The 26,268-nt window shown below is 38.9% G+C and overlaps 1 protein-coding gene across 1 annotated transcript in view; it reads left to right on the forward strand.

Moving 5' to 3' along the window:
- Window positions 1-26,268, forward strand: part of PKHD1 (PKHD1 ciliary IPT domain containing fibrocystin/polyductin) — a 461,864-nt gene that overhangs the window by 161,715 nt on the left and 273,881 nt on the right. The window contains exons 38-41 of the mRNA XM_053668316.1: window positions 16,401-16,611; window positions 17,022-17,179; window positions 21,302-21,493; window positions 24,467-24,592. Of these exons, the coding sequence (XP_053524291.1) occupies window positions 16,401-16,611; window positions 17,022-17,179; window positions 21,302-21,493; window positions 24,467-24,592 (687 nt within the window). The remainder of the gene's footprint in view (window positions 1-16,400; window positions 16,612-17,021; window positions 17,180-21,301; window positions 21,494-24,466; window positions 24,593-26,268) is intronic.

The following is a 26,268-nucleotide window of genomic DNA, read 5'->3' on the forward strand; positions in this document are numbered from 1 at the left end:
GAAACTTGAGCGGGTGTAGTGTGGGAATTGGCCATAAGGCTATGCAAATAGAAGAGGTATATTTTTAGGGATCTTTGAGAGACTTCGAGACAGAACCTGACTCAGAACAGACTCTGTTTCTCTCTAATCACCATATTAATTCATGTTCTGGTGGATCTTTTTCTCTGTCCTTTAACCCCACCTTGGGCACCATAGGTTTTCCAGCTGATGTGAGCTATTTAAAAGGCCAGTCTTAATTCACCCAGTTTAAAGCTCAGTCTCCTGCTCGTTTAATGTTTCTTTCCTTCCTCCTCAGCAAGGCTCCAGCCTGAGGCACCTGGAGGAGCAGGGACATGTCCTCTCCTTCACTCTTCTGTCTGTTTATTTTACATTCTCTCCTTATTGGGGTGGGTAGAAGAGGTGAAGGCAAGAAGTTAACATGATTTTTTTCTTAAAAAAATTTTTTTATTTATGTATATTTAGACAGAGAGGAAGGGAGAGAGGCAGGAAGAAAAACATTAATGTGTGGTTGCCTCTCACATGCCCCCTACTGGGGACCTGGCTTGCAACCCAGGCATGTGCCCCCCCCCCCCCCCACCCCACTGGGAATAAAACCTGCGACCCTTTGGATCACAGGTGGTGGGTCCTCAGTCCACTGAGCCACACCAGGCAGGGACCATGATTTTTCCTTAAACTGTACAGTTGTATCCTCTTCTGGGTGTTGTTGCCTCTCTGGATAATGCTGGCTGACTGTGGATTCTCTCTTCGAAGATTCCCGCTGGAGATCATTGGAGCTGTGCGGGAAGTCTTCCCACTGTTTCCCAGTGTGGAAGCTTCACCTGTTGCAATCTCCCTTGCTTCCACCTCAGGGCCCATTTTTGCTGAAGTGCCAGAATATTAGTGCAGGCCCAGCTGCCTTCCCCAGAACCCACTTGATCCAGAGGGAACTTACAAATCTTCCCACATCAAAGACGTTCCACTCACCATCCGTTTCTCTGCCCTGTTCTCTCTCATTCTCCTTTGACCTGTCCAGATGGGCACGGACAGCCTAGAAAATATGCTGCACATGCAGACATTCAACCTGAGAGAACAAAGCCAGTGTCGCTTTTTTGCAGGCGACTCTGTGATAAGTACTTTCGAAGCCCTTTTTCTTTGCTTAAGTGGAGAGAAACAAGTACTCTCAGACATCCCTCAATGGGAGAGGCCAGGTCACCTAGGCTGGTGATTTACTTCCATCTCTGAGAATCCCTTTGAACCTCCTCTCTGTCACTCATATAGCCCGAGGTGGGGCCTGTCTGCCCAGGGACAGTTCAGATGGCAGAGCTAGATTAGCCTTCTTTTACTAAGCCCAAGGAAACATCTCCTCCCTGCCTGCTCATGGCTCATTTACAAGGAGGGGTGCTTACTCTCTCTGTGCTCCCTACTGGGGTCCCCTTGGTTGTTTGGGGGGAAGAATTTCTGCTTGACAATTTGCCACATATGTGGATGTTGTATTGAAAGGGAGAGCAACGGTTGGTTTTTTTGTTGGTTTTATTTTGTTTGTATGTGTTTTGCTGTTTTATTTTGTTTCATGTTGATTTAGGGGTGGTAAGGAAAGAAGATCAAATTAAGGGGAGGAATAGAGGAAGAAGGACAGGGAGAATTTAAAATCTATTTACAGCTTTCGGTAGTCATCAAATGATCTTCAGTACAGTGTTGGGTTTCTGTTCTGCTGATTTGCATGGCTGATCACAATTAAGCGCAGTCAAGTGAGCACCAGTGGGCATTGTTCTAGTGTACTTGGAACCGTCAGCATGGTCAGAAGGCTAGCGACTGGGTTTATGGTTCTCAGTTCAGAGCAGATGAGAATCATTCCCTAACTAAAGTTCTCCCCAAAACAACCAACACTAAGAACAAAAAGTAAGGTGGAAATTCTCTCTGTTCTAATAATGGTTCAAAGTCCAAAATAGAATTATTGTATGTACAGTGGCAGAAACATGTCTGGTGAAATCTCATTTATTTAGATAACTTAGAATTTGTAATTGCTTAATCAGAACAAGCATGACCTGGGGACAATCTATAAAAAAGAATTTCTTAAATTAAGAATCTAAAGCACGCTTGAATGTTTAAGCATGTTAAAGTGAACATGCTGTTTTTAAGGTCTTTAGGATTTCAGATGTTTACATATAAATGTGTTCTGCTAATTAGAAATGAGTTCTAGCTCTTCAAGAATCCAAGTACAGCAGGAACCCCAGTTAGAAACACATTGTAGGATACTTTAAGTTTCTATATATACCTGAAAGTGTTGGCATTCATTAGATCTTTTTTGGTTGCAAGTGACAGAAAACTGAATTGAAACAAAAAATGAAGGCATCTCATATTGCCTCATATAGCTGAAAAAACTTGAGGCACAGCCAAGTGCAGGCGGTCTGATAGTCATTAGTACTTCCTTTCCCTGCAGCTCTTGGTTCTGCTTTCCCCTGACTTGGCTTTATTTGCAATCAAGCTTTTTCTAATAGAGGCAGAAGTGGGTCCCTGCAGCTCCAGGTGACTCTTTCCAATGGCTATTTGACCTGAGCAAATTTCAAACTTCCTTCCATTAACATTTCATACCTCTCTTTTTTTTAATACCCTTAACCCGCAACAACAATGTATTATATACAAGTTATTTATCATTGTTATTGTACATGTTCTAATGTCTCCTCCAGTGGAATGTATACATTATGAAGGCAGAGATTTTCCTGTTTTTCATTTACAACATCGCCATTTCCTATAACAATGCCTACACTCATAGTAGGCTTTTAAGAAATATTTATTGTGTGAATAACTAAATGAAAAGCTTGAGCAAAAGTCTCAGGATTAACTTCAGCCCTTGTTTGGGTTATAAAGCTTATCACTGAAACTGCCACTATGACCAGGGAGGTGGTTCAGGCAGGACTTTCCTCCTACTCAGCTTTTTGTACTTTTCAGGTCTTCAGTGGATTGCATGACATCCACCCATCCTAGGAAGGGCAACTTTATTCATCTGTGGCTTCAAATGTTAATCTCATCCAGAAACGGATGAGATTTACAAACACACCCATAGTAATTGGCAATGTCTAGGCATCCCGTAGCCTAGTGAAGTTGATGCATAAAATTAACCATCAGAGACACCAAAGTGGATCCTGTTTTCTATAACTGACTCTACATCACATCCTGGACACATAATCCATGAAGATATTAAATCTCTTGTCTTGACACAAAGCTTCCCAAGGAGGAATAAGATTTCTAGCCCCAAGATTCATCTCTTCCTCTCAAGATTTCTATAGTTTACTTTCTTGCTAGAACATGAGGATCTTGGCTCATATTCTACATCTTCTCCATATGAACCTGACGTTGCCCAGCCATGGAGCATTCACACACTTGTCTTCTTTGGTTGAGTGTTAGAGGAAATAGGCTGTTTGGATCCAAATACCATTTCTACTACTGACCAGCTAATGGACCTTCAAAAGTCAACTCCTTAAGTGTTTCAGTTTCCACAACTATAAAACGGAGCTGATTCTAAAACAGTTCTTACAGAGGTCTTATGTGGTTTAAATAAAATAAAACATATATAGCTCTTAGCATAGTAACAGGCATGGAAACCGCTACTCGATAAATGTTGGTTATTGTCATGTTACTATTCTATACTTGATTTGATGAAGCTGATTCATTATTGTTCTAAAGATGGGATGATGTGTGCCATTTTCCATTATTTCTGTCAGCCTGAAACCTGGTTATCATTGTTACAAACTCGATTGTTCCCTGCATTGTGTCCATTACCAAGTGTTGAGTTTAATTTTTGGATAACTCATGAACCCACTGACTGCCCTCCATCCCCATTATTGACACCTTAGTTCATGATACCATCAACTTCTATCCAGACTGTTGTTTAAACTTTTTTTTTAATCTTTTATAGTTCTCATTTTTGTTCCTCAATAATTCATTCTTTATCCTGTAGCTAAGGTGATCTTTGCGAAGCATAGATCTGTTTATATCATGTCTATGCTCAAACTTCTCAGTTGCTTCCCATTTGTTCCTAGGATAAAGTTTGAAACTTCTAACATGATTATAATGTCCTGTCTGAACCAGGTCTCTGCCTGTACCTCCTGCCATGTTATCCAACTCCCACCCAAACCGCGATGCTCTGGGTCTCAGTAAACTTTCAGGCTATTAGATGGTTAATATAGTGTGGATTTTAGGTTTTTTTTTTTTTAACACTTTTGCATACCAAGAGAAATTCAACTTTGTTAAGTAAACAGACTGCTACTTAGGCAGGAGCTTGTAATTTTTTTCTTCAAAGAGAATTATTCCATGTGTATCATCAAAGCAATGCTATTAATAGTATTGCTTTCAGCCTGGTTGTGGAGAAAAAGTACCATTGAATTGGGCATGTAGTCAGTATTTGTTAAAATTAGATTTTACCTAAATCCTAGCACTTTATGATTTTCAAAGCTGCTTCCCATTCTCTTCTCTCATTTAACCCACAACAACTCTGCAGAGTAGGAAAGACTGGGATTGCTACTTTCACCTTATATTAATAGATATTAAGACTGAAGTCTAGAAGGGGAGTCAAGAAATAGTCATTCCATCTCCTTCATAGGTTTAAAATGCACACAGGCTTGTTTCTACTTAGTGTACACACAGTATTTACTTGTGGCAGAAAGATAAAAAAGATGATACTCCTTTCAAGATTTTGGAAGAATTCTCATATTAATTTTTTCAGGATATTTTGCAATCCCAAGTAGGGCTAAATTGTTTGTGGCTCCTTTTGTAACATTCTTGACAGAGCATAAAGAACCCATTTCTTTCCCAGTTTGCTGTTTACCTTCCATATTTTCATGGCATTTTCTGATCTCTATGATGGCAAATCCACGAATATTTTCCTTTATGGTTTCTACCTTTGATTTCACATTTAGAAACCTCATATACAAAACTATATAAAAATTTACCCATTTGTTTTCTGGTATTTTTATTGCTTCTCTCTCACTCCCTGTTTTTTTTAAAAAAATTGTTAGTCTATTACAGTTTTGCCAGTTTTTCCCCCTTGAAGCTTCTAAACCCAGCCCATCCCCCACTCCCACAGTCAATCCCCACACTGTTGTTCATGTCCATGGGTCATTCATACACGTTCTTTGACTAGTCCCTTCCCCTGCTTTCTACCATTATCCCTCTCTCCACTCTCCTCTGGCTGCCGTTGGTCTGTTCTGTGTTTCCATGTCTCTGGTTCTATTTTGCTTGTTAGTTTTTTCGTGTTCATTACATTCCTCATATAGGTGAGATCGTCTGGTATTTGTCTTTCATTGCCTGGCTTATTTCACTTAGCACAGTGCTCTCCAGTTCTATCCGGGCTGTTGCAAAGGGTAGAGGCTCCTTCTTTCTTTCCTCTCCCTAGTATTCCATTGTGTAAATGTACCACACTTTTTTGATCCACTCATCTACTGATGGGCACTTAGGCTGTTTCCAGCACTTGGTTATTGTAAATAACATTGCTATAAACATAAGGGTGCACAGGTCCTTTTGAATTAACGTTTTGGGATTCTTAGGGTATATTCCCAGCAGTGAAATTACTGGATCAAAAGGCAGTTCCATTTTTAATTTTTTGAGGAAATTCCATACTGTTTTCCACAGTGGCTGCTAAATTTCACATTAATTTCTTTAATCCATTCAGCAAACTATGGCCCACAGTCCAGTTCTGGCCCATTGACAATTTTTGTAAACAAAATGTTGTTGAAGCACAGCCACAGTCATTTGTGTAGGTATCATCTATGGCAGCTTTGTGCAGCCATGGCAGACTTGAGTAGTTGCAACAGAGACCACCTGGCCTGCTAACTCAAAACTATATACTATCCAGCTCTTTGCAGAAAACATTTGCCAATCACCACTGTAATCCAGCTGGGATATATTTTGCTTTCATATATAAGTTAGTCATCTATTTTTTTCAGATGCAAGGCAATTTTCTCAACACTATTTATTCAACAATGCAATTGTGATAGCCTGAAAATTGGCTCCCAAATATGTTCATGTCTCAGTTTCTGGGGCCCATGAACTTTACCTTAGTTGGCAAAAGGGACTTTGCAGTTGTGATTAAATTAAAGATCTTGAACCGGGGGGATTATCCTGGATTATTCAGGTGGACCCAGTGTAATCACATTGGTCTCCATCAGAAGGACACAGGAGGAGTCCGTGAGAGGAGAAGGTGATGTGATGAAGGAAGCAGAAACAGGAGTGAGGCAGGTGGAAGATCGAGGGGGCCCTCCAGCCACAAACCAATGAATATGAGAACCACTAGCAGATGAAAAAGGCAAGGAGACAAATTTTCTTCTCAAAGCCTTCAGAAGGTACTAGCCTGCTGACACCTTGATTTTAGCTCAGTGAAACCAATTTCAGAATTCAACCTCTGGGACTATAAGGAAATATGTTTGTGTTAAGACAATAATTTTGTAGTAATTTGTTATAGCAGCAATAGAAAAGTAATACAGTATCATATCTCTGGGAATTTTAAATGCTACTGTTATATGCAAAATTGTTGTTTGATACATATATAGATTAATGCTTTTTTATAAATAAAGAACTTTTAGGACAAATCAACAGTCTGGCAAAAGATGTACATAGACATATCAGCGAAATTAATGCAAATGCCCAGTCAGTATGAATACGTGTGGACAGGGCTTGGGAATATTCTGTGTTCAGATGAGGGATTGTGTTTGGTTTTCATGAGTTTTCTCCTAGCTTCTCTTCATTAGACTCAAAGAAACAAGAATCAAAGAATCAAATGCAAATTAAAACAAAAGTCATTTTTTTCTTAACAATCAAATTGGCCAAAAAATTTTAAATGTAGTAGAAAGTCTGAGGAACTAGCTCTGAAATATGTGGATAGTGAGTATAGAAGTATGTTCAGTATTTCTGCAAGAAAATTTGGTAATTATATCCTAAGGATTAAAACTAGGTGTATGCCCTGACATGGCAATGCCCCTTTTAGGGATTTATTCTAAGGAGTTGATCATAAGTATACATACAAATAATGCTCAAGTATTTTCACATTTGCATTGTTTATGAGAGCTACTATAATAGGAAAAAATGAATATGAATAAATAAGGGATTCGTATATAAAATATACATTTTAAGTGGGACACTGTTATGCCATCATGATGTTAAATATATGATACAGCTGAAGGATGTTTGCACTACAGTAAGAAGTGAAAATTTTTAAAATGCTATTTACAGAATTAAATTATTTTTGTTTGTATATAAAATTTTGCCAACACTTGAAAGGACAGGAAAGACACGTATTAATGTGTTGTATTAAGATTGTGGATACTTTTATTGTCTTCTTTTTCTTTTTTTGCTTGTCTATATTTTTATTTTACACCTTTTACATTTATTGCGTTTCTAAAAGAAGTGATGTTATTAAATATTGGCCCTTTTTCTCCTGTCACCTCTACTCCAAAACATGGATCATAGCAATTATTATCGAAATGATTACCTGGTCAGAAATGTATCTGAATTTTTATATATTTTTTGGACAATGACTAGAAGTGGTTATTAAGGGCAGTCCACAGAAGACTTTAGCTCTGACCAAGCGGATTTTGCACCTGGGAGTAAAGACTCTTTGCTGCAGTTCTGTGGGGCCTAAAGACAGCGTTGGTTAAATTGGTCTGAAGTCCTCACAGAAGCCAGGACCAGTGTTTCAGATGTTTTACTTACCTTACAATGTACTGTGTCCTGGTATTTTCAGCTTTATCTTTTGATTCTTCTCAGTCATTTACTTTTAATCGAACTAGCAGTGGAAAAGCTCAGATTGAGTAGAAACAAAACTTGGCTTTTCTAAGTTTTTTATACCTCTAGAAAAAACTTTTGCTCAAAGTATGGCTCCTTGTACCACTCAAATAGCCTTGGTTAGCCTTGGTTAGCCTTGGTCTAGACCTTCACACCAAAGGAGTGGAAAACTTCTCAGCACTGGAAACAGGCTTTGTGCCCAGTCCCTTTTTATGCCCATGTAGAGATGTTTGCTGATCAACTGTGGATGCAGCCAGATGATATGCACATTTAGAGGGCTGTTCTGGTGCGCCTCTCCTTCCTGCAGGCACGCACTCCCTGCTCACTTGGTAGCACCCGAGATTAACCAGCAACGATGCAGAGGCTCACAGTGCACACACATAGGCATGAGCACACAGGGTTTCCCCTGGCAGGTTTTCTTTTCATCCGAGGGTGCTTTCATAGCAAGCAGTTCTCAAGGGCAGAGGGAAATGGCATGTGAAAAATGCCCCCATTCAGTCTCTTTGGTCTGCCAGATAGTCTAATATGAATACTAATGTCACAGTCATCTCTTCTGAAGTACAGTAAATTGGATTGCCTCCAATTCACAAATGGTTTGGGTTCAAAGAGTTGCCTTGTAAGTTGGTTGTTTGGAACTTGAAATATATCTTTCTTGAAGAAATGCTGATCAATATTGTGGTTAAGGAAATAAGTGAGCCCTTGAGACTCTATTTCACCTAAATCTCCTTGCTATATAATGCTGATGGGGGTGCAGTAGCAGGCCACTGAGTATTAGGCTAATTGCATGGGGAGGTAGGCCCGTTTCCAACATCGGATCCCAGGGACACACCTCTCTCCACTAGGTTTCTACTGTTTCAATTTATCTTTTTTTGAGTAGTAGTCACAGAGGGTGTTCTCGGTACCTCTGTTCTATAAGTGGCTTTTGTGGCCTAGTCACGGGCGCTGGCACAGTGTGGGCTCTGGGAGCAGAGGGAGCCAGCTTAGATGCAAGTAGAATAATCAGTGGTAGTCAAATTTTCTCTACTTTCCCTGGCTACTTGTCATCTCCTACTGTTGTTAAAGGTAGTGTATGATCACAGGATCCGGGCCAGGTGCTAGCAGAAAGAAAAGGGAAATAAAACATAGTAGAAGGGCAGGATTTTCTCTCCATCTCTTTCCCCTCAAAGCTCAAATTCTGCTACTGTGAGCCTCACCTTCTATTGGCAGAGGGATGAAATGAACAATGAGGAATAGGACTCAAGTACAAGAGGTGCTGGGCAGTTGTTCCCAGATCCTAATAACAATAAGAGCAACAACAACAATAGCAGCAACGACAACAACAAAAGAATAAAGGGATGGGAAGAATGATTCCCTGAGCAGTTGCGTGGAGGGATAACATCTCTCTACTGTATTCTTTTGTTTAATTATGGATAAGCGTATATGTTCATTTTTTTTTGTTTTCTTCTTTCTGCTACTTTTATTATTTTTTTCCTCATCTGTTCAATCTTCAAATTACCATGTTCCCAAGGGTGTAGTCTTATGTATTCTTCATTTTATAATAGTATACCTTCTCCCAAGTAATTCTACCCATTCCCATGGAGTAACCTCTATTTGTCATTTCTTTATATATCTTGCCTTGGACCTCTCTTCTGAGTTCCAAACTTTTCCTTTCACTTGTCTATTGTCTTTACTACCTCAAATGTAACTTGTTTAATGTTGTCATCTAAAGCTTACTGTGCCTAAAGCTGAATGCCACTAGAACATAAACTACATAAAGGCAGGGATTTTTACTGCTGTTTTGCTTTTTGTAGTTTTTGTTCACTGCTGTATTCCTAGTACCTAGAATAGCAAATGGCATGTGGCAAATAATATGTGCTCAATAAATATGTATTCAATTGACTTATTATTTTCTTCCCCAAGTATTTCTGTTTATCAGCCACCTTGCTTCTGCTGTAGACCCGTGAAGCATCACTGATATGTTCTTTCTTACCTCTAGATTTACCTCCATTCCTTTGGGTTATCCAAAAGAAATCTCAAATGTTTATATTTCTCTCCAGATCTGCTTCTTAACTCTTGTTCAGACTCCTAAAACTTCTTGTCTGAAATATTGCATTAGCCTTCTACAGGAGTTTTCTACATAGTATTCTTACTTTCATTCACTTTTCTATAGTCTGTTCTTCATATAACATTCAGAGTGACTTATCAGAAAAAGAAATTAGAAAAAAAAATCTCATTTGCTATAGTGACAAAAAAAATAAAGTACCCAGGAAAAGCCTTAACCAACAATGTAAAAGATCTGTACTCACAGAACTACACAACACTGAAGAAAGAAATTAAGGAAGATAAAAACAAATGGAGGCATATACCATGTTCATGGATTAGAAGAATTAACATCATCAAAATGTTCATACTACCTAAAGCAATTTATAGATTTAATGCAATCCCTATTAAAATATCAATGATATATATCACAGATATAGAACAAAGATTTCAAAAATTTATATGGAGCTATAAATGACCCTGAATAGCCTCAGCAATTTTGAGAAAGAAGGACAAAGCAGGAGGGGTCATAATGCCTGATATCAAACTGCATTACAAGTCCGCTGTAATCAAAACACTCTGGTACTGGCATAAGAACAGACACATAGGTCAATGGAACAGAATAGAGAGCCCAGAAATAAACCCATGTCTCTACAGTCAGTTAATACTTGACAAAGGGGGCAGAAGCCTAAAATGGAGTAAAATAGCCTCTTCAACAAATGGTGTTGGGAGATCTGGACAGCTATATGCAAAACACACACACACAAACTTGACCACCAACTTATATCATACACAAAAATAAACTTAAGATGGATGAAAGACTTAAATATAAGGCATGATACCACAAAAGTCCTGAAGAAGAACATAGGAAAATCTCAGGTATTTCACGCTGAAATATTTTCACTGACATGTTCCCTAGAGCAAGAGATATAAAGGAAAGAATAAACAAATGGGACTATATCAAATTAAAAAGTTTCTGCATGGATAAAGAAAATACCAGCAACATGAAAAGGGAACCAACTATATGGAAAAACGTATTTGTTAAGGATATACCTCTGACAAGGGTTTGATTTTGCCATAACATATACAGATCTCACACAACTCCACACCAGGAAGACAAACAATCCAATTTAAAAATGGGCAAAGAATCTGAACAGACACTTCTCCAAGGACATACAGAGGTCCCAGAAACATATGAAAGGATGATCAGCATCACTAGCCATCAGAGAGATACAAATTAAAAACACAATGAGATACCACTTCACACTGGTCAGAATGGCCATCATAAATCAACAGACAACAAGTGCTTGTGAGGTTGTGGAGAAAAGGGCCCACACTGCATTGTTGGTGAGAATGCAGACTTGTGCAGCCACTCTGGAAAACTGTGGAATTTCCTCAGAAAGCTAAAAATGGAACTGTCTTTTGACCTAGCAATTCCACTGCTGGGATTATACCCAAAAAATCCTGAAACACCAATTTGAAAGAACCTATGCACCCCAATGTTCATAGCAGCATTATTTACAACAGCCAAGTGCTAGAAACAGCCATCAGTAAATGAGTGGATCAAAAAACTGGTACATATACACAATGGAATTCTAAGCAGCAGTAAGAAAGAAGGAGCTCCTACCCTTTGAAACAGCATCGATGGAACCAGAGAGCATTATGCTAAGTGAAATAAGTCAGGCAGTGGCATTATAGCAGTTGTTCAAATGTGTCATGTTGTCCCACACCATTGTACACACCATTGTCTTTGCCTAGAGTGCTCTGCCAATTAGGTCATCTTGTCCACCATGGGTTATCCTTCAAGGCCCAGCTCAGTTATCATCTCTGCAGGATCTCATTCCCAGAAACAACCCTTCTGTTGTATGAATGAAGTGACCTGTGTCTGTGGACCAGCAGACCCTGGGTGTTCTTCTGCCCTAACACTCAACATGGTACATTTTTCACATTTGTCTATTTCCTGCTCCGGTCATGGGCCCAGAGGACAGGGATTTTGTTCTCTCTATGTTTGTCTTCCCAGTTCTTGGCAGATATTCATCTATATAGAAGAAAAGATAACTTGCAGTGTTTTATTATGGATAATGATAAAGCTCCATGTGGAAAAAAGCCGGGGGAAATAATTTTTCTACACTTAAGAAAAATATTTCTATTTTTTGTGAGTTTCTTCATATTTATACTCAATACAAACATCATTTTAATGAAATGATTCTCCCCCCTAAATGATTTGGCAGCTATTCAGTTAGAGTAAAGATTGAGGTCCTACAAAATAAACAGAGGGCAATTAGTTATTTTAAAGTGTGTCAACCCACAAAGATTATTTTCTTTCACTTCATGCCCATTTGGTAAGGTGGTTCTCTGGGACTATGTAATTATGGATGAATGACATTGAAATGCTTGAACAATAATTTGTAGGAAATACAATTAGGAGAAGTTATTAGTGGGAGTAAATGAATAGTTTGTTGCTTAACAGGTCAGTGTTGAAAGCCCCAAGTGGTTAAACGTTGTATTAAATTACAGGTTAAGAGCAGAACCCTTTTTCATTTAAGTATATTCATAAGTTATTGAGCTTTCGAAACTGTATTTTTATGTTTTTATATTTGTGGTAGGGAAGGGAAGGCAGCCGCCCAACCTGGGTTTCTTAAGGGTTCTGTGAAGTGAAATGACTTGTTTGAAATGCGTGTGTGCAAAGCTTTCTTTGTCAGAAAATCACTTAGTCCACCTTGTGTGGCATTGAAATAATATTTATGAAGTAAAGAATACAAGTTTATGAGTATCTAATATTATTGGATAATATTAATTTACAGATGTTTCCAGAGGCCAAGAATTCCATTACATGTCCAGTTCTTTGGCTCTGGATTCAGAAGACCCAGTTTCAGAATTTGGTGCTCACATCTCACTGCCGTGTAGTCTTGACCTTGAAACATTTTAATGTTCTAATCTGTATGCACTATTAAAAGAAAAAACAATAGCAACAGAAACAATTCTTACTATAGAGTAAAACTACTTAGCATTGGTTGGTTTATTCTAAGTTCTCAAAATAAGTTTGTGTTATTTGTGGTAATTTTTACATATTAGATACTATATACTTATTTAGGTATATAATTCTTGGAGGTTTTCAAATAAAGGTCTAGAAGGAAATATTCAAAATAGTTAATTAAGTCACAATGGGTTTAATGCTAATCTTGAGCCCAAGACCATGTTAGGAATTTTGACACATGTAAAAGAAACATGAGACAGTTGCCCTGCACTGAAGGTGCTAACTGTCCAGATGGGGAGGTGGGACATAGGCACTGTGATTATTACAGAATGATTTAGTACTGAAACACATGGTAGTGACTATTGGTTACATAACCCAGATCTCCCCAGGCCTCTCTGAGGCTGCTCAGCCTGTTGATGTTTTAGTAGTGAACACAAAAACTTTTCTCTGTACCTCCCCCAACTCTCACGGCCTTTCCAACATTCCTACCTGCTTATTATAGATGTTCTCATGACAAATTTCATGCAACTAGTCTGCTGCATCTTTCATGTACATTTCTCCGTATTTTGGCTCTCTTGGCCAATGTCCTCCATTTGGGAATGTGCTGGGGGCTGCCTCGTCCCCAGCTGATACCTGCTGTGAGAGTACTGAACACATGGGTGCCAAGGACACAGGCTTCCGTTGCTGCCAGGTGGTCAAACCTTGATGTATAGGAATGTGATGCATCCCATAATGAAGCCTCATGACCACCTCTCTCTCCCACTCAGGGTCCTACCTAATCATCAGGACACCAAAACTTCAGAGTGCTTGTTTCTCCATGAGTCGGTCATGATTTTCCTCATTCAGTACATATGTATTGGACGCATATTATATGCGACAATGTGATAGGCATTGGTACTAGGATGGTGAGCAAATATAGGTCTAATTCCTTTTATCAGGCTTAATGGGGGGAAAACAAAATTATCTGAACAGAGGTCAAATTGCAGTGTGTTAATTGTTAGAAAGAAGAGGAACAAGGTGATGTGAGGGTTTGACCTAGTTAGGAGATCTCAGAAGCTTTGATGAGGAATCAAGTTTAAGATCATTCTGAAGAATGAGGCAGAGTAAGTTGATGAGAGAATCCCAACAGTGGAGCATCAGGTACAAAATCCAACTGGAGAGCTTCTTCAGGTTCTTTCTTCAGGTTCAGTGGTCAGGAGAGTGAACCCATATCTGAGACAGATCCCATGCTATCTCTGGACTATCTTTTTTTCTTAACTGCTCCTTACATAATCTTCTTTACCCTGTTAAAGCAACTCACACAAATAACCCATAAACTAGCGGGACATGCTTGGGCATACCTAAACCACAGATGTACACACTTTTGAGTAAGTAGGGCCCAAAGCACTATAATGTCCACAGGAGGAGGTGGACATCATCATGGGCTAAAGTGCTGCCTGAAATCCAGGGAAAAAAGTAGAAGAATTGGTGACATGAAGAAGGTGGGCACACAGGTGGAAGGGACAGAATAGGCCGAGGTAGGAATGAGCCTGTTAAATGAGAAGAAGTGAAGAGACTAGACTTCCTGGAATAGAAAATTTATTAAGGAGTCAGAGACAATAAATTAGAATGAAATTATGGAGTGTCTTAAAAGTCAAGAAGGGAATTTGACACTTTGTTACTCAGTACTATAGGCAGATACTATAGGTTAAGAGACAAAGAAGGGATATAATTAAAATACCTTAGCAAAGTTTAAAAAATAACTGCAGAATAGCCAGAAGAATATCCAGCTCAGTTGATTATTATGATTATTTTGACATTCTTGAATTTGAGATGATGATTGCTCATCCAAATGTCAATATCCACTATACAGCTAGAAATACAAGGCTGAAACCCATGAAACATATAGGCTTAATGTTTTAGTCATGGTTTTGCGATGAGAGTGAATAAATTATGAGATAATTTTATTGCTTTGAAGAAGTTCTATCAAACATTTGAAGAATATAAGTTCATGTTAATAATGAAAAATGCATTTCAAAGGTTCTCTGATTTTTTTCACTCATTTGATTAAGAATGATTAGTTGAGAAATATATTTGTTGTCTCTACCCTTTGTTCTGCCTTGGGTATCTTACATGCTAGTAAGTGTATAGTAAGTGTTTGTTGCATATAGAATATTGTGAATAATTTATCACAGATTTTAATAGCATTTTGCCTTCGATAAACATTTTCTATTCTCATTAGAGATTTTTCTGTGTAGACATGGAACAACCAATCATAGAAATTCACATATATATGCATATACATATAAATAAACTTTATTTCATCTTATTTTTCCCAAAGGTTAAAACAAACAGCAAATAAAGTTAAAATTATTTTCTTCGAGGATGATTTATCTCTTAATTTTTACCTGCCCTATAATTAGAAATTTTGAACTCTTTAAATGTTTTTTTAAGATAAAATTATTGCCCAAGTAAACTTCAAAAATTACACCATTAACCCGAAGACCTTTCTAAGCCTAGAACAGCATTATTAGTACAAGTGCCCACACACAACAAACAAATAAATAAAGAGGGAAGTTTAAAATAATTTGAAAATGATTTATCGTTGGCCACCTCTCTACTTAGAGATTCAAGTATTATTATATTATTTTAGTGCAGTAGGGGAGGACAGTGAGTTGCTGTGGGCTAAAGGTGAATTATGATCTATTGCAAAGGAGGAAGGAAATGTACTGAGGAAACAAGAAGGAGTTGGGAGTAAGCCATGTGTTTTCTGAAGTACTGCTTCAGAAAAATGCCTTGAAAAAAACTTTGCCTTGACCCTTCCTAGAAAAGGCCAGAGTAAACTGGGAGACAGACTATCTTCTTGAATCTTTGGTAGCAGAAGAGAAGCATACTGGCATGGGAGGACCAGGTGGATGCTGTGGATTCCAAAACAAACGAAGTTACCTAGAGACACAAGTTACCCTCCAAGTTTGCATAGCAATCCTATGTTGAATACATCCAGTTTTAGAATTTGAAAGGATCATTTAATATGCCATGTTTTAGCACAACCAAACTGAGGTAACTGAATTTGTACTCCACTAACACTATTTGTAAAGTGAGTTGAAGTCTTCAGATTAGAAATTCATTACAGACTTCTAATAGCTTTTGTTTTTACTTGTAATAAGACAGATGTGATAAAATTATGTACTCAAAACAGAGTGATGTAGAGAAAGAAAAGCCAAATCTTGAGGGTCTATTTTGTGACAAGGTCCAAACTATATGTTTCATAAATACTACTTTGTTTAATCCTTCTAAAACCCTATGGTGGAAGGCCTTGCTACTTATTGTAAGTGAGGGAACTGAAACCCTCTCTTGAGTTTATTACACAAAGGAACATGGTTAGAATATGCGATACTATGATTCAACTGTAAGTCTAGTATGACTCCAATTCCTAGCTTTTTTGTTTTTGTTTTTTTCTTAGCATGCGACTGTCAGTCCCAGATTAATTTTATTGCTACCATAGGACAAATTAAAAATAAAAACTGAGAAAAGTGAAGGCATTGGTGCTTATTGAGTCTGAAGCTTGCTTTCCCACGTTCTTCGTTTACAAGATTCTTTGGCTGAGTAATGCCATGTTTGTATTAACTATTCAAGTGTCTAAAGTCAAATGCTCCTCCCACTGCTTTAGGTTCACTACCAGAAGTAATTGTCACCCATCTTCGAGCAGCTGCCTATGCCCGTGACACAGTGTTGGTTCTGGAAGATGCTGTGGACTGGCACTCTGGGGATGAAGTTGTCATCATTAGTGGAATGGGGGTCCAAGGGGCCAAACCCATGGAAGAGACTGTTCTTGTGGACGCTGTGCACAATGCAGACCTCCATCTGAGATCGCCCTTGAGGTACTGAGTGACAGCTGGGGTTCATTAGGTGGAAGCAGATGAGGTTTTAATTGTGTTGGTGTGTGGTCTTTTGATGATCTAACATTAATTCAATAATGCTAGACATTTTGACAAGAAAATTACAAAACATGCACTGTTTGGCAAGTTGCTGTTAAGAAGATTTATACTTCTTCAGAAAATTTCTCCTGTAAGACTCTAACTTCCATATTATAGTAGATGGTCACTGCAATTGTCAGTATAATTCCTCATTTTCACATACTTGTGCATATACTTCACTCCTTTGTGTTTGAGTTTCTAAAGAAATACAACTCCAAATAAAGTACTTTGCAAATCTAGTGGCTTACTATTCCTTAGTAAGATTCAGAGTGGTGTTTACAGATGTTCCTTTTTCTTTTCTTTTCTTTTTTTAGATATTCTTACAACTTCACAGAAAATTGGGTGGCTGGACAGCACCATATTTTAAAGGCCACAGTGGCCCTACTCAGCAGGAGTATTACCATACGAGGAAATCTCACTAGCGAGAGGAGAAAGCTCCTTGCTTCATACCAGGAGGCTAACACTTCAGAAGGTAGAGAAGTATTTGTTGGGGAGTTGAAAGAGGAAAAAAGAATGTTCTTACTGTCAGATGATATGTGGCATTGCTGACTTCTTTCAAAACCAAGTAAACCCTTAACCTTTACATGTCCTTAATATCTGTCATTTTTAGAATATTCTTAATAAATTGTCATTTCATCTTCTGCCCTCAGCAATTGTGTGAGAGAAACAGACAACAGTATCCACTTGAGAGATTAGTTATTTTTTTGGAAATAAATTTTTGTTAAATAATTAAATCTGGAGAGTTGAATTAAATTTCCTGGTAATATTAAGTCTGATTCCAAGCCCCTTCTAATATTCTCAGGAAAACTGTTTAATGCCAGAGTCATGAACGCAGGCAGCACATTCTGATTAGACTTGTTGGCCTCTTCCCTCTCCTCCACCTCCACTTTCAGAGTTTGTTTTCTGGGTGAACTACCACAGACTTTAAGTAAGTGGTCGAAAAAGCCAATTTATCTTCTAGAAGAATACCAGGCACTGAATCACAGTGATGTGCCTATTAAACATCTATTTCAGGGATGATTAGTTTAGTAGGTTATGTTTGGGTTTCTCAGGCTGTAGATTATGAGGCTTTCACATAATGTGAAGACATCATTTGTCAACTTTGGTCCAGGATGGTGTGGGTGTCAAGGATGACTCCCAGGCATAAGCTCTGGATGGATGATGAGGCTGTTTATTGAGGTGGGAAGAGGAAGAGATTTGGGGGTGGGAGGGTGGCAATCATGAGTTTAATTTTGTACATTTTGAGACTGAGATGGCAGGCCAGCAACTGAGTTGAGATGTCTGGTAGTATCTGGAGCCTGGAAGAAATCTTGGATGGAGTTAAAGATTTGAGTCACATCTACATATAGACACATGTGACATAATGTTAGGGTGTGGTTGGTCAGGAGAGAGGGGACTTGACCTCACCCTCCACCACCTCAGTCTTCTAGCTCATAAATGTGTCAGTCTGAAAAATGTTTGGATGCAGTGGATTAGAATCCACTAACTGACAACTTTAACAGTTCTGCTGAGTATGAGATCTGAGTTCTATTCAAACACTTGGGGATGTCTCATATAAGTTTTCTCAGATCATATTGTACAAAACTGAATTTGCTATTGTTGCAAGTAAGACTATGCATCTGAATTTGCTATTGTTGCAAGCAACACTATGCATCTAGAGTTAAGCCAAATCTATTAGATTCTAATGGGGAAAAATCCCTGATTTCAGCATAACTCTTAAACTTTACTACAAAATTCTCAAAATAAACAGAATTCATACCTTCATGAAAAACATGTCACTTAACTCTTCTTTGTGAGGGGCTGTGAAGGTAGCTAACTACAATAATACAAGGCCTGACCACATAAAAATTTTATGGATCATCGACATAATCAAAATTGTGATATATCATAAACATATAAAACACTTCTTTGTTTACCTCTTATATATTCATCCTCTACTGGTAGCAAGTGACTGAACTTCATAATTTACCAATGATTATTTATCGTGGAATGGTACATCATTTTGTATTAGTGACACATCTTCTTTGGTTTGTTAACATGGATAATAAAGAATCAGTTCAGGAGATGATTTCTTAATTCACACTACCACATGCCATGTGTCAACTGAAAGTGTCTTGTAGACTTCTGGCCAAGATGGAGGCATAGGTAGATACACTGTGCCTCCTTGGATAACCAAAAGAAAGACAACAACAAATTTAAAAAAACAACAACCAGAGCTACCAGAAAGTTGAATTGTATGGAAGTCTGACAACCAAGGAGTTGAAGAAACTTTCATCCAGACTGGTAGGAGGGGCGGAGATAGGCAGCTAGGACAGAGAGCATGCATGGCGAGATGGCTGGAGGGCCCAGGGGGGCAAAGTGGTGGAAGGTGATCCCACATTCGAGTGCAGATAAACTGAGAACAGTGGGGGAGCAAGACAGACCACTCGACCCAGGGTTCCAGCACAGGAAAAGAAAGCCCTCAAACCTCTGGGGATTGATGTGGCAGGAGAAACTCCCAGCCTCATGGGATAGTTCATCGGAGAGACCCACAGGGTCCTAGAACATATACAAACCCACCCACCTGGGAATCAGCACCAGGAGGACCCAATTTGCTTGTGGGTAGTGGGAGAAGGGACTGAAAGCCAGCAGAGAGCCGAGCAAGTGGCATCATTCTATCTCGGACCCCTCCCCCACATACAACACCAAAACTCAGCAACATGGGTTGCCCTGCCCTGGTGAATATCTAAAGTTCCACTCCTTACAACATAACAGGTGCACCATGACAAAGAAATATGGCCCAAATGAAAGAAGAGATCAAAACTCCTGAAAAACAACTAAGCAAAGAAGAGATATCCAACATATCTGATACACAGTTCAAAACACTGGTAATCAGGGTGCTCACAGAAATGGTTGAGTATGGTCACAAGATAGAGGAATAAGTGAAGCCTATGCAAAGAGCAATAAAAAAAAATTACAGAGAACCAACAATGAAAGGAAGAAAACCGGGACTCAAATAAATAATTCGGAGCAAAGGAAGAAATCAACAACCAGAAGAGAATGAAGAAACAAGAATTAAAAGGAATGAACCTCTAGGACAACTTTAAACATTCCAGCATCTGAATTGCAAAAGTGCCAGGAGAAGAAGAGGAAGAGCAACAAATTGAAAACTTACTTGAGAAAATAATGAAGAACATCCCCCACATGGCAAAAGAAGTAGACTTTTAGGAAATCCAGGAAACTCAGAGTCCAAAAAAGTTGGACCCTAGGAAGCACACAGCAAGGCACATTATAAGGAGAGAATCTTAAAAGCAGCAAGAGAATAGGAGAAAGTTACCTAGAAAGGAGTTCCCATAATACTATCAGTTGATTTCTGAAAAGGAACGTTACAAGCAAGAAGGGGCTGAAAAAAAGTATTCAAAGTCATGAAAGGCGAGGACCTACACATCCAAGAGTCCTCTATCCAGCAAAGCTATCATTTAGAATGGAAGAGCAGATAAAGCGCTTCCCAGACAATTTCAAGTTAAAGAGTTCATCATCATCAAGCACTTATTATATGAAATGTTAAAGGAACTTATCTAAGAAAAAGAAGATCAAAAGTATGAGCAGTAAAATGACAACAAACTCACAATTATCAACAACTAAACCTAAAAAACAAAAACAAAAACAAACTAAGCAAACAACTAGAACAGGAACAGAATCACAGAAATGGAGATCACATGGAGAGTTATCAGCAGGGAGATGGAGAGGGAGAATGGGGGAAAAGGTACAAGGAATAAGAAGCATAATTTTAGGTACAAAATAGACAGGGGGAGGTTAAGAATAGTATAGGAAATAGAGAAACCAAAGAACTTCTATGTTTGAACCATGGACATGAACTAAATTGGGAGGCTGCTGGTGGTTGGGGTTGTAGGGTGGAGGGAAGTAAAGGGTATAAAAGAATGGGATGACTGTAATAGCATAATCAATAACATAAGAAGAAAAACAGAAAGTGTCCTGGGGTCTTGAGGTGACAATACTTTGTAGTGTGTACTATGTCCATTCAGTCTACTATCCTCTCTGGGAAGGAGGCAGCAGTGTGGGGGCTACTCCATTACTTCTGTGGAGGCCTTTGCCATTTCTTCAGTGTCATTATTGTTGTCACCAAAGTACAAAGCAGCGAAGTAAAGGGGAAGCCCACTGGACAGTTTAAGACTAAAAAGAGCCACAATTACGCTCAGCACTTACAATCTCATTCCCTACAATTAGCAACCACGAGAAGGTCATTTTATTGCACACTCCCTCCAGGGGATCTTTTGGATTGAAATAAGCATCTATTTAGGTTGGGTTTGTGGGTTATAGTTAGCCTCTTTGTGACAGTAATTAAGGTGATTGATTGCAGGGGTTGGGGTGCTTCTGAAAATAATAGAGTGAAGACAACATCATGTCCTAGTTATTGGATGTTTTAATTAATAATCCAAACAAGGAGAATCAAAGTAAAAGGAAAGTAAGATTATTAAGCAAAATACTGAATGATGCTTTGTCTTTTGTGCTGTCAGTGCCTTTCGAACTGGGTGACCAGCCCAGAAGCATGTCATATTTGTGTCAGGGCCCCTGACTTCGATCTGTGTTTCAGGTGATTTGCAGCACTGTTTCTATTCCAAGAGTGAGAAGATGCTGGGATCCAGGGACCTGGGGGCCAGAGTCATCATTCAGTCCTTCCCTAAGGAGCCCAGCTGCGTGCAGTTGAAGGGAGTGCAGTTCCGGGACTTGGGTCAAGCCTTCCATAAGCATCTAAGCTCGCTGACTCTGGTGGGAGCTATGAGAGGTAAGGGGTCCAGGCCCATGGCTTCTCACTTTTCTTTCTTCTCCATATTCAAGGCGTTGCATGCCAAGGGTCATGATAGGTGATGTGTTGGGTGTGGAAGGGTCAGAGATGGATAATGGTTCTCTAGATCTGTGCTTCTCAGACTTTAGTAGGCTTTAAAAATCTCTTGAGGAGCTTATTAAATTCAGAGTTATGGACTCTGCCAAGACAATTCTGGTCTAAGGTGGGCTAGGGATCTGAATGTTTGATAAGTAAGTCTTATGATTCTGGAACAAGTGGTCCAAGTAATATAGTTTGAGAAACATCACTGTACATACAATAGATGTGGAGTGAGCCACACAGTCCATGTTGTAATCCTGTGACTACAGGCAAATTGACATTGGATGGTACAAACAACCAATGCTGTGGCAGTCCAGCACAGCAAAGGGCAATTCTCTGTGAAGTTGTTCTGACTCAGAGGAATCCTCTGCCTAGAAAAATGGGAAGAATGGGCTGAGAATCAGGCACTTTTCCTGGGAATGCGGGGCAGGCAGAATGTGCTGATCTTGGCCAGAGCTGAGGAGATAGGGAGCAGGAAACATCAAATAAAGGTGGGAATCACTATGTGAAAAACAACATTAGAATCAGAAAAGAAGACTCTGATCATGTGTACTGATAAAGGTTCTGAAACCACAGTTGAAGGGTTGGTCACAGGAGGACCCAATGCCAGAAGCTGACACATGGGGAGTGGAAGTTGGGGTCCAGGTACTAAATAAGAGGATAGAAGGGTCATTTCTGAGTTATCCTCCCTGTCCGTCAGCACCTCCAATATTCACACATTTGCACTTTGCCTTTCTTGGAAAGGGAGAGGCTCTGAGGGTGGCCCCTGACCAAGGACATCAGGATGCACTTAGCGGTTCAGTTGAGCTTAGAGAAATGCTAAAATTTCAAGAGATAATGATGAAGAAATTTTTGAGGTCATTGAAGGCAGAATCCTGGCTAGCCAACTGCAGCACTTTTTTCTCATTTCAAATCAACTATATACCAAGCATGTCAATTTATTCTAAAGTTCCATTATCTCTTCCACCTTACTCATTTATTTTTCACATTCGCTTAGCGATGTGGTTCCTAACATGGCTTTCTCTAGTGCATGAGAATGAGGAGTATGTTTGCACTCATCTCTTTTTGTGTTCATTTGTTTGTTAGTTTTGGCCTCCTGGTGCTCATAGTAACACAGAATATTTGATGAGGGGGCCAGCACCACTGAAACGAGGATAGCAGTCACCTATGAGTTACCAACTGAACATAATTAAAACCCTCCTTTACTCGAAAATTAACTTAATCCACCTTCTCTAACTTCTGCATCAGAGTAGCTGCCACATGAATCCATTTCTATATATTAGGTTTTATTTGAAAATGGGTTCAGTGATTTAAAAAAAGTTTGAAAACCACCAAGTTAATACATTATCCCTTGTAGGTCTCTGTTAAAATGCAAATGTGTGTTTTAGGAGGGGACCAACATATTAACCCAGAAGTTATGAACTTCTGGCATGCTCACCAAAGGCCTTTCCTTATTTCATGCCTTCAAGGACCTCCTGACCCAGTAGCCAATTGCCCCAACCACTAGAGTTAGAAGGTGCTGGAATCTTCGGTGCCCCGTACTTTTCAATATTTACCAATCCCTGAATTTAACCCATAATAGCTCTATAAACACATTAGTACTTTTTGGTTGTTACAATGTAGTGATACTGTGGTGATTTGGAGTCAGGAAAAGTCTGCAGCAGGCACAGTTTCCTATGTAAGGGCATATGGATGGGTTAACTTGCTGGTGAGTGATGTGAGAGTATCGGGTAGCAGGGGAGCTGAGCTCAAAGGGAATGGGGACGTCATCCACTTAGGGAGACATTTCAGTCGAGGATTTTGTGGAGAGTCCCAATTTAAAAGTCAAATTATTCCATAAGCCAAAGTAACTTCTCCAATACTCAAAACATTTGACATCAATAAAATATCCCTCACTACCTGGAAATGAGACAACACTTCTTTTCCAGGGTTTGTAATTTAATTATCCAGATGACATTTTCTTATTATTTTGATGTGACTTTCCTCCATCAGACTGAAGATATGCAAGTGGAGAATTTACTTGGTTTAATCATCTGTGTATCTCCAGCACAATGCATGATTCCTGATATGTGTAATAGTTATTCATTGTTGAGCCCGTCCACATTGGTGGAGTTGGGGGTTATAAAGTACATGGAGCAAGTGTGATGGTTTTTCTAAGTGCCAGTTCCCTTACCAGAGTATGGGCACTTCCCCTTCAGCTTCATAAACCCACCACTTACACATGGGAGAGTCGTGAGCCTCAGGTCAACCTCCAGCTCTGCTGATGTGGAATTATAATACTGTACACTAGAAAATTATATACTGTTATTCACCAATGCTCCCCGTATAAATTTAATTCTTTTAAAAAAAGATTCTCTGGTAATCTTAGGCCAAAAATTAATATTATTGCCTAGCAAGTATTGCCCAGTTCAAGAAATAATGAGCACATCTCCTCAGGCCAGATGCAGTTTTCAAAGATCAGGGTTGGTTCATAAACAGTGCTCTTTCACATCGCCCTTAACTTCTCTCCAGCTGCCGTCTACCACACTGTGATGAGACTTAACAGACAGCTGATGGCTACTTGGGAATCTTGACAACTGTGCAGTCTTCTGTGGTTTGGCCATACTATCTCTGCCTCATGTTTTTTTTTTCAACATTTGACCCTTGGAGTCTACCCTGCTTGTTGTTGGTACTGTTGAGACGAGTTGGTCTGAGTTGCCCATTTTTTAAATTTGATTTCTGATTCCAAATCCTCATTTCCTGAGTTTTATCACTATGTGGGAGAATGTTCTAGGTTATATGATAGCTTGCTTTGGAAATGATCTCCAAAGAGATCAAGATCTGAGGAGCCCTCAAGATGCCCTTCTAATTCTTACCTTACCCTTTTCTACGCAGATTCCTACATGCAGGGCTGCACAGTGAGGGACTCCTTCAGTAGAGGCCTCAGCATGTCCAGGGCTGCGGGCCTGAAGGTGGACAGTAATGTGTTCTACAGCATTTTAGGCCATGCGCTACTGGTGGGTAAGTGAAACCAGCTTGTTTAATTTGGGTATTCTTGAGTAAGACACACAGTTTTTCAAAAATAATTATCCCAGAACTTAAATTTCCAATTTATAAAAACTTCAGCTTTTGCTCATTAGAAATAAGCTGTAGTTAAAAGTTCTAAATTTAAATTCAGTTATTAGTGATTGGCTAACTAAGCTTTACCAGAGAAAAGCAGCGATCATTTAAAGCTGACATTTTAGTTCAGGTTAATGAATATACAATGGGCAGTTTTAAAATTTACCATCAGCAATTTTCACAGTGATTCAAAGTCCCATAAGTAGGTCTTTGAACCATGTCATGAAATGTCAAATGTGGATGCTGGACGAGGATTTAAAAATCTTGAATTCTGTTTTTAGCTGCTCCTGTAGTTTGCTCAAGAAGCTTGTGTTTCAGAATCTTGTGATTGGTCACTTGTATCCACTCGTTTTTTCCTCAAGTTCATTCTCATTGCAGAACCCAGAATTATCCTTAAAATCTCAAATTGCATTATATAACATCTCTTCTTAAAACCCTTTAAGAGTTTCTTATTCCTTAGAATACGATCCAAAATCTTTAACCTAGCTGAAAAGACTCCCTCCCTGGTTTTGCCTCCATTAACCTTTGTAAACTTGTCTTGCTCTTTTTCTCTCTCTTCCTCCGCTCAAGCTACACTGACCTCTTTTATTTAAATTTTTTCAAAAGAACACACTTTCTGCTGCCTCAGGGCCTTTGCACAGGCTTTGCCCCCTGGAAGATTATGTTTAAGCTCTTTTAGCACCAGTCATTATGCACTGATTAAAGATTATATATCCTGTCTCAGGTAATCAGATTAATGTCTCTTTGTACCATTAGATGTCACATGAATGTTGTTTCCTTAGCATTCTGCACATTAACCAGTACATTGTAGGTGTATTTGTTGAAAGCAATGAATTAATTAATGAACAAAGGGTCTTTGGTTGTATCAGAATAAAAAAGCATATCAGAAGTTTTCACTGAAAATAAGACTATAACTGTATTTGTTCAATTGTGTTTTATATTTAAATGAACTCTGTCATATCTTTAGTGGGAAAATGTGCATGTTTCATTTAAGAACAATCTGTTAAAAATTAAAAACTCTAAAAGGTCTAATCCTGAGAGGGAAACTGTTTAGTGGGAAAATATGGATCATATAAATTTGCTTTAAAACATATTCTACCTCTAAAAGGCAAAGAGCTTTGGACAAAAAGAAAAAAAAAGTGATCAGATGCAGAAAAATCTTTTGACTGAAAGAGGACGGCTACAGGTCAGTCAAACCAACAGATGGGGGACTCATTTTCTTTATTCTCACTTTTACTCATGTAAGGGAAATGTTTTCGGAACCCCCCGGGGCAGAAATTCAGAAAGGAACCCTAACAATATTATCTTAGGAGAAAACAATTACTGCATATGGAATAGACATTAACTAGGCAAGGAAAAAGACCTGCAGGAGGAATTTAGCCATCAGGGCTTGGATGTTGTGATCTGCCTGCTCCTGACGTCTACTGTAGTGTAAGGGAAAGAACTAGAATATTTGTTTATTAGTGCCTTATAGATAAAGTACTCAATTCATGCAAAATAAGTTTGTAAATCCAGATTCACAAAATGACATGGGAAGCCCGGATGCCTAGGACTAGAAAAAAGGGCGTCTCTGGGGC

This window comes from Artibeus jamaicensis, unplaced genomic scaffold (assembly GCF_021234435.1).
Source record: "Artibeus jamaicensis isolate MK-2021 breed Jamaican fruit bat unplaced genomic scaffold, CSHL_Jam_final contig_484, whole genome shotgun sequence".
NCBI lineage: Eukaryota > Metazoa > Chordata > Mammalia > Chiroptera > Phyllostomidae > Artibeus > Artibeus jamaicensis.